The sequence below is a fragment of the Seriola aureovittata genome, chromosome 4 (assembly GCF_021018895.1).
Source record: "Seriola aureovittata isolate HTS-2021-v1 ecotype China chromosome 4, ASM2101889v1, whole genome shotgun sequence".
Taxonomy (NCBI): Eukaryota; Metazoa; Chordata; class Actinopteri; order Carangiformes; family Carangidae; genus Seriola; species Seriola aureovittata.
Genome location: NC_079367.1, coordinates 6565442 through 6577500, shown reverse-complemented (window position 1 = coordinate 6577500; position 12059 = coordinate 6565442). Strand labels below are relative to the sequence as shown.

Sequence of the window (12059 nt, the reverse complement as noted above, 5' to 3'; positions counted from 1 at the left end):
ACTCTGAATGAATGTAAATGTTGCTCCGTGTCCATTAGATGTGAAATTAAACCAGTTGTTTGCGTGTTAGTTCACCTGTATGTGGGGGACTGCACCCATCCCTGGGGATCTTTGAAGTGATATTCACCTTTTGGACTCATTAAAGGTGTTGCCCCAAGGTCAAACTGACGCAGGAAAACATTGTAAATCTATATAGAAATAAAAACGGACCATAAACAACATTACATGGATGACATAATTGCTTTTTTATTTCGGAAACTGACATTTCCTGTAACACAGATAACAAGTGTCATTTCTGTGTTAAAGTACGTGACGTCTCGTCTGTAAGTCAGGTGTTACCGCTTCCTCACGTCTCTCCTGGGGCTACGTAGAGTGCCAGCCCCGGTTTGATGATAACAAACTTAATTATGTTATTAAATAAGTTGTATTATTATTTATTAAAATGAAGGCAGTCTTTATAACTCCATGTGAATCATCATGTTTTTAAGTCTTCTGTAATATCACAGTAATCTGATGACGGATTCTTGGGTACATTGCGAACAGGAACTGCAAATAGCTTATTCAGCATGTTTTTAATGATGGTAATTTACCGAATTTACTGTGAATATAAATTAACATGGTTCAGGCTGTAGCCCACTGCTAATTAAGTGCCCCCATGGCAACATTAGACTTCCTGTTTACATCCCCCAAGAGGCCCCAAATTATGGGAACTGTAGTTCTAAAACTGATTATCCCTCAAATGAAAGAATAAAGAATAATAATGTTTGGGTTTTTAAACCCCCGGTCTATAAATTATAAGATAAATCCAACGTAAATGCTTCAGTTTACAACAGAGAATCTTCAAAGTCAAGCAGCTTGACCCGATTAGTGTTTCACGAAACGACTGCAATGATTAATCGATTGTAAAAATAGTTGGTGATTAATTAATCGACTCAATGTTTCAGCTCTTTACATCTCACCACACAAACTTTCCAAGGCTGTGTGAACAGAACAATCATGAATCATTACACAATGTCTCTCTTATATATAAGATCTCTCGAATATGCACTTCTGCACCCGTTGTCATTATAATGTTCCGTGCACAGAAATCATTCACCTGAGAGCTGCTTTCATATTATCAACCTGCAGCCGCTGGAACAAATGATCGCTGTGATGGAGGCAGCGCGGTGTGTGACACACTTCACTTCAGCAACGACTGCGTTCACCAGATCAACAGGTTGTGCAGTGAATGGGCGACATTCATTTACATATACTGTACATGTATGTGAGCCACGTGAATGTGTGTCCTGCCTGTGTGTGTGTGTGTGTTGGGCACCACGCTGACGCACTGTGGGGGTGTTCTGACGTCATTCACATTTAGCTCCCAGGAAATTGTGTCTGTGTGTGTGTGTGTGTGTACGTGTGTGTACGTGTGTGTACGTGTGTGTGTGTGTGTGTGTGTGTGTGCGTGAGAGAGCGAGGGAACTTTCACTTTAATATATCAAGTAACCAAGGAGACTTCGGCCACTGATCAATATTTGATTCATAGCCACTCAAGAAGGTGTGTGTGTGTGTGTGTGTGTGTGTGTGTGTGTGTGTGTGTGTGTGTGTGTGTGTGTGTGTGTGTGTGTGTGTGTGTGTGTGTGTGTGTGTCTGCAGAGAGTCTGGTCGCCGGCCGCGGTGTGAACTTACATTGATTTTATCGTCTCGGGGACAGTAGGTTGAGCCAAGATGGCACCACTAACGCTGCCAGCCGGGAGTGTTAAGACGGTCACTTCATATTTACACACACACACACACACACACACACACACACACACACACACACACACACACCTGTCCCACGGCCCCTAAATCAGGTTTCCTGTGGTGACTTCAGCGTTCACTCCAACTGAGTGTGTTTTTAAGATTATATATTTCGTGTTTATGTTTAATCCTTAAATTGACTCAATTAAAGGCCTTCTCTCAATCAGCCAATCGGCTTCTTCACTGTAAAAACACCAAACAGTAGTCGGGTCAGTAGTTTAGTTTTCTCATTTACTTAATATAAATATATAAATTCGATTAACTTCAAGTTAAATCAACTTAAAATTTCACCTCAGAACTTTTACAACATCAGATCTTTTGACTTCAGATGATGAGATTAAGAATGAACATAAAATGTAATGCTTTTTAAAGCAACAGGCATATCTTCAGACTTCCCAGCATGCATTGGGAATCCCTCTTTTTGTAGTTAAAAAAAAAAAAACAGACATGATGAAAACTTGAAGCAAACCACTTGAAGAATTCACTCGCATTGTTCTTATATCAGACTGAAATAAGACAACTGTTTTTGTTTACTTCAGTTTGAGGGATAATCTTTCAGAATTGCACGTTAATTAAACATTAACGGTCCTCGCTTATATGAACAGATACAAACTAAGGCTTTCCATGGAAACAGGAAGTATGTTGCCATGGAGTAAGTTAAGCTGTCGGCTAGAAGATGAGCTCGTCTGTATTTTTTTCACATTTAGGAAAATAACGTTTGGATATTGATTGCTGATAGTTGATTTGACAACTGGTGACACATGAATTTGCTCATTCAGCTGGTTTGTTTCTCTCAGAGTATCTCTCAGCTGTCGGAGGGAAAATAAAACTCCCCCCCCCAGTCTTCGACACACCTGTCGTCTCTCTCGACAGTGGGCTGAAAGGTGGCGAACCGTTGTGAAACCGTCACTGAGGGACTCTCAGGGTTGCCAAACTCATCAGGTTTCTCAGTCGGCTGGGAGCAGTTTTAAAGAGGGATGCTGAACCCAGATCAGTTTCTCTCTGCCTGCTGGAAAAATATAAAACCCTGATGGTTGAAAATGGGGGGAGAAGCAGGAAAGAAATTCTAAAAGTCTGTACTTCCTGTACGACACCAGGATAAGTAAGTGTTTAAAATAGTGAATCCTGTGAAACAAAGGCAGTTAGTACGTGCGATAAAAGCAGATTTATTTCTTAACTTGCCGCATTTCCAGGTGAATTTGTTGGAGGTGCTTCGGTTCTTGAATGCAGATATATAAATCAATAAACTGTGTGTGTGTGTGTGTGTGTGTGTGTGTGTGTTGTTGAGAGTCTTTACTGCAGCTGTAATCGCGCAGGTCAGAGTTTTATTAATGCTGTCATTAATTTTTATGTGTTTGGATTGTGACATCAACATGTGGCTTTAATAGCCGACTCCTCTCGCTCTGAAATCGATGGTTATTTAAATCCAAAGGCCACAGAGAACTCCTGTCCCACTTTCTCGGTCACTGTGCAGCTTTTTATTTTTTTATGCTTGTATTTTCTTCGTGATTGATCTTCTCTGCTCTCTGATCTTAAGTTTTTTTTATGGCTTTTATTTCCTCCTCCTCGTCCTCCTTCCCTTCCATCCTCCTCGCTCATCATCTGTCCTTCCTCTAGTCCTATAATATCTGTATCTATAAGTGTCTTCTAACTTCTTCTTTCCACTTTCCTCATCTCATTTTCCATTTTCCCTTCCTCTTTTATCCTCTTCCTCCCAATCCTCTCCTCTTTTTCTTTTTCTTTTTTTTTCCCCTCTCCTCCCTCCACCACTCCACTAACCTCTCTCCCCCTCTTCCGTTTCCTCTCCATCCTTTCTCACCACTCAGCTCTCTTCACTTCCCTCTCTGTCTGCAATCCATCACCGCCTCCTCCACCCCCTCATCGCTACTGGGTATAATCTGAAATGTGTGTGTGTGTGTGTGTGTGAGTGTGTATTGGTGTATCTCTCTCTCCCTCCCTCTCTCCCTCCCTCTCTCTCCATCCATCAGAGCCCCATGTTCTGAGTTATTACTCCCTAATCATCAGTGAGCCCAGAGCCGATCCACAACGCTCACTCACCAGTATTTTATTTCCATACTTTGCAGATTTGTATCCAGACTCGTCTCCAGCGGAAAACTTTCTATCTCTCCATCATCTTTATGAAAAACTCCTGAGGGAGAAACAAATGGGATTAAATACAACTAGTTTTTGTCATGATGATCTACCAGTTAGTCCTTATCTGACTTTTATTTTAGGAACTCCTCCACTTGTTGTTGTCACCTGATGTGATGGATACGATCCAGTCTGACTGATGATATTTAATGTACTGATCAATAACAGACTGACAGGCTGTTAAAAGACCTTAACCCCAAATAACTCATTTGAATTTCCAGCAGAAGATGCACAGTAATTATTCAAAGTTCAATTGTTGTAATCTTCATTTTGAGAGATTCATGAAAACATTGTTTTCATAAATTTTTTTAACCTGCAGAATTCAGCAAATACCTGAAATATTTTGGCATAAAATGCCAAGTTTTGCTGGAGTTGCGGCGCATTCCCGTCATCTCAATCATTTGGTTTAAGGTGATATTTCCGATTTATACCGACGTTACGATAAAAATCAAACATGTTTTAATATTATGGTTTTATATCATTGTTTTAATTCTTGAAACAACAAAACTCTGATTTGACACGGAACAAAACAAAAACAGCTTTGTCTTTTTCCAGCTGTTGATTTTGCCGATTGAAACGGCGTAGCTAGCTGGCTAATTAAGCTAATGTTAGCGGCATGAAAAGTGTCTTTTATGTTTCCAGCTGACTCGTTTTGGAGAGAAAGCTCTGTGAAAGGATGTTAAATATGTTCTTGATGGCAACATACATGATATTGTGCTAAAAGAGGTTAAAGCCGCAGGTGTCCAAAGCCAAAGTTAGCATCCTTACTAGCTGATGCTAAAAGACACTTTAATGTCCGTACATTTATAAACAGCATGTTTAACTGTTGCAGGAATAAGGGATTTGAGGATGAGAAGTAACTGATGTTAGAAAGAGCAGAGCTTAGCAGCTGCTAACGTTAGCCTACACCCTGCCGTGCTAGCATCCTGACTCTCGCAGGATGTTCCCGTCCAGAACAGGTGTTTTTCTGACACAACCTTTTAATGTCACAAAATACTGTTAGTTAATGTCCTGCCTGTTGCATGGGGATCCAATTTAAGAGCAATATTTGGCAACACTCTTCTCTAACCATGTAGAATTTTATAAGTGATATATAATAATATAATAAATGGTTTAAAACATCCTGTAAATGTATTTGTACACAGATATAAGAACATAATTTACAGTGATAGACAGATATTATAACATATTTTATAATATTACAACAGTGTTTTACTGTATTGTCATTCAGCCCTGTACAGTAGGTCTATGCCATCCTTTACCCAGTGGAGCTCACCTTATGGGTGCCCACAGGGTGAGGTATATTTGTTGGTGGTTTAGCAAAGACTCAATTCCCAAGAATAAATATTCAGCAGCTCTCCTCTCCATTATTATAATATTGGTGTGTGTGATCATACCAGTAAGTCAACCTCATGAGAGCTAAATCATTCATTACCTCTTCTTATTATAAAAGTGCCTGTCTTTTATTTCCTCTTTTCGTTCTATATTCCTTCTTATTTTCTCCCTCCTTATCTCCGACTCTCCCCTCTCCTCCTCCGCCTCCTCCTCTTTCTCTCATCACCACTCTGCCAGCTCTTATCCCTCTCTGTCTCAGGGTTTGCATTTTTTCCCATCACTCCCACCTCCCTCCCTCTTCTCTCTCTCTCTCTCTCTCTCTTCCTCTGCTGCTCCTTCATTTGTCGTGTTGCTGAGTTTGCACAGGACCTGCATCAATCACGGAATAATAATGTTATGTAGAAAAATGGATGGATTTTTCTTTTCCTTTTCACATTGAAGGAAAAGAAACTTGTTTAAAATGACGGATGGATTGTGCAGCGCTGTACATACACACAGAGGGGAGACTGCCTGTGTTTAACTGTTTTTATGTGGTCTATTTGTCCTCCAGGGTCAGGGTACCCGTATGTTCTGGAAGCCCCGGCCCACGACTTTATCTCTGGTAAACAAACAAGCAAACAAACAACAACAAAAAAAGTCTGTATCATTCCCAATCTGCCCCTATAGCTACCAACCCCTCAGCCCCTTACACGCCCCGTAATACAGCTGCATTACCACACCATCATTAATCTTTAATAAGTGGTCATTAAGTGTCGCTCCAACTTTATCAAGCGCTTGAGAAAAGTCCCCTCCCCCGTCTTGCTTTTCAACATATTAATGCCTCCATCAATTAAAATAAATAAATAAATCACATGGTTTGTTTCTAACTGTGTGTGTGTGTGTGTGTGTGTGTGTGTGTGTGTGTGTGTGTGTGTGTGTGTGTGTGTGTGTGTTTGTGTGTCTGAGGGCGAAAAACAGGAAAAATAAACCACAAGTCAAAAGTCTGATGATCCTGCAGTTTGCAAAGTAGCGCCTGCAAAGACACACACACACATTCACACCCCTTGTGGCTTCATATTAATCAACAGCCAACATGAAAAATATCTGTGTGTGCGTATTATTCCCATTTCGCTGTGCGTGTGTTTCTGTGCCAAAAAAGACTAACTCGCCCAGCCCGGCCTTGTTACAGCAGCCTGCAGCCCTAATGGAAAGTAATAAAGAGCTCTGAACATCTTAGTTTAGCTGTGTGTGTGTATGTGTCTTGTGTGTGTTTTGTTTGTGTGTGTGTGTGTGTGTGTGTGTGTGTGTGTGTGTGTGTGTGTGTGTGTGGGTGAGAGAGAGATAGGGGAGATGAATGGTTCTGATTAGGCAGTGCAACCTGCAGACAAGCATGATGATCAATGTCTCCTTTGTTACAGCTGCTTAAGAACAGACGAATGTGCCACGGCCACACACACACACACACACACACACACACACACACACACACACACACACACTTATGTTTTTTTTTTCCTCAGCTGTGTGCAGTGTGTGTGTTTTGTTTGCTGCATTATTTGCAACTTTTCATACTTTTTTGTTCCTCCTAAGATTGATGGTGTGTTTGCTTCATTTCTCTGCTTTAATATGTATGAATTCATGCACACACTCTGCTCGCAGCCTTGTATGTATGGTCCATATATGTGCATACTGTTCTGTATATATGTGTGTGTGTGTGTGTGTGTGTGTGTGTGTGTGTGTGTGTGTGTTGCTGTCATTTTAAATAATAACAAAAGGTATGTGCAGTGGAAATGCTCTGAAATTGGTTATGCCGGGGTGTAAAAGTATAAATCAGCGCACTTGTGTGTCTGCAGAAGACTGCAGAACGGAAGTGCTGACTCGGCAGCGGCAGAGATGGGTGGTTAGGGTGGGGTGGGGGGTGGGCGAGGTATAGAGTAAGAGAAATGAATGGATGCAGAGCGGGAAATGGAAGGATGGTTTGAAGGAGAAGGAAAACTTATGATGAGATGGGGGGGCAGAGGGAGAGAAACTTAACGAGAGCAGCAGGGGGTGTAAAAGGCAGCGGGGTGGGAGGGGGAGGGGGGGGTGGGAGGGGGAGGGGGAGGGGGAGGGGGGGTGATGGCAAAGGTCTAGGGATTGGATGGATAAAATAAATGGAGATGGAATGAGAGAGGAAGAGAGAAGAGGTGCTGAGAGTTAGCAGCAGGTCCCTTGGCTTTTGGTTCACCAGGCTTTCATCCAGGAAATGAAACAGCACACACACACACACACACACACACACACACACACACACACACACACACACACACACACACACACGCAAACACGCGCACACACACGAAAGAGAAAGAAATATGTTTCCCCAACGCATTTAAATCACATGCACACAAACGTACTCACCCACACTTAAGCTGATGGACTGTTATTGTCATCATCAGTGCCACCATCTGCCTGTCTTGGCTCTGTGTGTGTGTGTGTGTGTGTGTGTGTGTGTGTGTGTGTGTGTGTGTGTGTGTGTGTGTGTGTGTGTGTGTGTGTGTGTGTGTGTGTGTGTGTGTGTTGCCTCTGGAGAAATCATGCCGCTGCTTTCTCAATCACATCATCGTGGCCTCTGTGTTGATGCAGAGCTAATTTTGTTCATCATCGTCATCATCACCAGTGTTTGACTGTTGCTTCATTGAGGATCATAAAACAGAAGCTTCCAGTCATTAGTTCAACAATTAGCTCATTGGAGTTAATTAAACTAAACAGATATGAACTGTCAGTAAAGTCTCACACCTCAGAACTTACTGCATGTGCCACCGTTCAGAGACAAACGTCGTTATTAGTGACGTTTAATGGAAGAATCTGTTTTTTAACATTTAAGATTTTGATTAAGATGATTCACCTTAAAGATTTGTGACATCACAGTTTGAAGTAGGAGACATCGTGAATTCAGCAGTTCAATCTTTTCAAATTAAACATTCAAACATCATCAATTATGGATTTTTTTTTGTCTGGATGGTGAAGGAATAGATGTTTTAATAATTTTTAATTTAACTTTTTATGTGAAAAAACTAAATCCAAAAGTTGTTTTTTTTAATATATTTTTAAACATGTGGATCTTAAATTTTAACTAATAAAGTTGTTTAGTTTTTTCTCAGACTAGTTATTGTCAACAGATGCCATGACAAGACCAACACATCAATGTGTTTAGCTAATTTAACTTCCTGCAGCTTCCTCAGTCCATTTGTTACTGCTGGAAACACAGTTCTTTAACAACCTGTCACAGAGAATTTATTTTTATTTTTATTCAAACAGCTGGATGAAAATAGTTTTATCAAATGTTACTCAGACAGAAGGGAATTAGTTTGGGTCTATTTTCTGCAGCGGATCGGTCAACATTTGGTGCTGTAGTGAGTATTTCCAGCAGCAGGACGGTGATTTGATTTATAATTTAGACACTAAATACTAAATTTAAAATAATCAATAGCATCAGTGTTGAAAATTGGCGCTAAGTGTCAGCTGTCAGAGGCTTCAACATATTGGTTCAGTATCGCAGTATCTCTTTAACTTCACTTTATTGATTCATTTCAAACCACTGGTTCCTGGAGAGCAGGTTGCCATGACAGCGAAAATTTAGGGTCACCCTCCAAAGAAACCAGGGTGTCGGCGAGCGGTTTGCTGGCTCCGCCCTGATCGGTCAGAGGGGGAGTGACCTCGCGTCACCCACGACCCTGATGAATTCATTAAAGACGATGTTAGGACCACGGTATTGATCTGTGAGCGCGTGAACGTGCATGTGTGTGTGTTCGGTTGAAGACGAAAAGCACAATTGATGGGAAGAATTTAAAGTTGTAGGAAAGAGTTCAGCGCTCAGGCAAAATTAGATACAGCAGAGAAACGAAGCGGGGACAGAAAAGCGTCTGTTGTGTGCTGATATATTTAACGCTCCTCGCCTTCGCTCGCACGCTGATGCCAGCGGCTCTCGCTGGAGTAATATTTGAGTATCGGATTTAAATATGAATGGGAACAGTTTCAGAAGGTGATGACAAAAGAGAAGGAGGATTGTCTTGCCAACTCGTTAAGCCGGGCGCAGACTACAGGAGTTTTGGGCCGATTAAACCCTGATTCTTCCGACAATCGGAGGAGAAACTCGTCTTCTGTTTATGAAGCTGAAAACTGTGATATTCAAAGATATTTTTATCACAAACCGTTTTCAGAGCCTCTATTCCACGTTTGTGTAAAATTTAAAGGTCCTGTGTTTTATTTGAAGTGTTTGATCCATAAGAAGATATATTTGTGGTTTTAAGAACCAAAAACCATCTCAGTGTAGTTTTACATCTCCTCTCTCAGGCTTCTCTCTGGAACTCTAGTAACAACAGGTCAGTGAGCCAATCAGAGGAGAGGAGGCTCTGAGCCTCTCTTCTGATTGGCTCACTGTTTTCAGGTAAAACACTCAGAGAAACCAAATCCTGCAAGGTTTGGATGGTGGGTCCAAGTGGGCGGGGCTTGTGGCATGGCGGAGAGCAGTGACATCACAAAGTCACAGAAGTCCTGACGGCTGGTTTTAAGGCTCAGTTTCTGAATACAGGCTGTGTTATTGCTCTGAAAGACGTAACGACTGACGTGTTGAAGCATCGCTGGTTTCGCCGGTTGTTGTTTACATCAATGCCGATCGGCGCCGAAGTCGATAAATACCCGTGTCTACTGCAGAGTCATTTGACCTGGGTGTGAATGGCGATTGTAGCCTTTACTATTGCAGACAAAAGCCTGATGTTAGCGACAACTTTTGACAACGCGACGATCTGTGACCTGCTGCAAATATCTGCAAAACACTTGATATAACACAATTGTAATGACAAACTACCCTAAAGTAAAAGATGTCACAACACACAGCAGTGAGGCAGCGACGTGAAGACAAAGAATTTAAATTAAACGACATAATCTGACTTTAAACTCAAACTGTTCTGCATATTGAACGTCCCCCCGTTCACCGAGAGTTCCTCGTTTGATTCTCGTATATTTGACACGCTGCTTTTAAATTTGGAAAAACATCCTAGTAGAGCGTTCACACACTCTTCGGAGGCGATTATTAAAGGACAGCGAGTCTGTTTCTGCATAATAGCTTTAGTGGCTGTGCCGGCCTGTTTGTATGTGTGTGCGATATATGTGTGTGAGTGCGCACGCAGGCACAGATACACCATTACACCTCATTAAGCAGACATTGTACTGCAGCCATAAGAGAGGTGTCACAACCGCCGTTACTCAACGAGCGAACGGAGTGATTGAATGCGAGGCGAGGCGCCTTGCCCGCTCGCCCGGGAAACGCCGTTGCAGCACATTTACATAAACATCACCTCCTTTTTACATCTCATTAGCATAGAGAAAACATCAACATGGAGGAAAAGAGCGGAGGAGGGGATGGAGAGATGGATTAATGAATGGATGAACAGGGAGGAAGGGAGCGGAGGGCGCGAAGGAGACGCTTCAGTTAGAGCGTGCTGAGGGAATGGAGATAGTCGTATTAAGTACTAGAGGAAACATTTACAGATGCTTTGTTGGTTTTATTACTCTGACAATGTTTCTTTTCTGGCTTAAGGGGCCAATTTGTCTTGTTAGTTTTTACTCTCTTCTTTTTCCACTTATCTCCATCCTCTCCTCTGCTCCCTTTGTCTTTTCTCCTCCTCTGACGCTGCATAGATCCACATGTAACTTTAATAACTTTTATAATCCAGATCAGTTCAGGTGAATCTGCACTCTGCGGTAAACTTAACCATTTGAATTTATTCTCCTGACCGGTTGCAAACCATCGTAAAAGTGTTGAACTTTGAGGCAGTTGAGATCACGCATACTCCTTACGTAACCTTGCACTTCCACAGTAGAAGTACGTTTTTCCAATTGGCTGCTGAGCCTGCTACTTTGGCAAGATATAGTAGTATTTTATCCCGTGTTTTGCCACAGTAGCTTAACTATTGCTCCATACTGGAATAAAATATTCAACACCTGAACATGTGACATGTTTCAACTCTGTGTGGCGCCGGAGGGAATTCCCATGTCGAGCAAACACATGAAATGACTTTAGATCTGTGGCATAATATTAACTGTAAAGCACCATACCATCATAAGTGCAGTCTTTACGGACAGTGCACTCTCCCTGTAGATATGTAGACATTTCCTGCATCATCTCTGCCATGGCAACGTTTCATAATGAATGACTCTACTTGCTTTTTAACTTTTAAGTTATATCATAATAACCCGACAGCGTAGCTAACTTGTTTGGTGCAACCCTTGTATAAATAATGAAACTCCTTACGATGCGAAAAACCAAACAACGTATTAGAATAAGTAATTTTGGAATGAAAGTAATTGATGGAAAGTTTAAATATATTGATAATAGGCTTGGGCCAGTGTTCAACATTATCGAATATTGCAATATTTCCCACCATAAGTGATATTTTTCACCGTATCAATGCTTGGTTTACTGCAGATTGCACCATGGCCTGTGACAAATACAACAAATATAACTTTGAACTGCTTATACCTGAAACATAAAATACAATGATATAACTATATAACTCTATATTATAACCCTCCCCCTGCCCCCATAATATCTTACATCACAATATTGAGCTGGACTGTTTCAAGATATTACATTTTGGATATGGCCCAAGAACTAACTGATGTATCAGCTTTGATCCAAAATTGGTGACATCCATCTGGTGTCACTTATCCCTTTATTCTGCTGTGTACAAACAGTATGTTCTCCGCTGTACTGTACGCACTGGATCGTTATCTTTTCAGAGTCTCCTGTTTGAAAAGCAGAACAG

The 12059-nt window shown here is 41.4% G+C and overlaps 1 protein-coding gene across 10 annotated transcripts in view; it reads left to right on the top strand.

The window, feature by feature from the left end:
- The window catches only part of LOC130167319 (chloride channel protein 2-like), a 168550-nt gene that overhangs the window by 79777 nt on the left and 76714 nt on the right, over window positions 1-12059 (top strand). For 6 of the 10 annotated variants that reach the window (XM_056373338.1, XM_056373335.1, XM_056373334.1 and 3 more), the window contains exon 3: window positions 5822-5872. The exons of the other annotated variants lie outside the window; for them this stretch is intronic. In XM_056373338.1, coding sequence (XP_056229313.1) covers window positions 5822-5872 — 51 coding nt within the window. The remainder of the gene's footprint in view (window positions 1-5821; window positions 5873-12059) is intronic. 10 annotated transcript variants of the gene reach the window in all.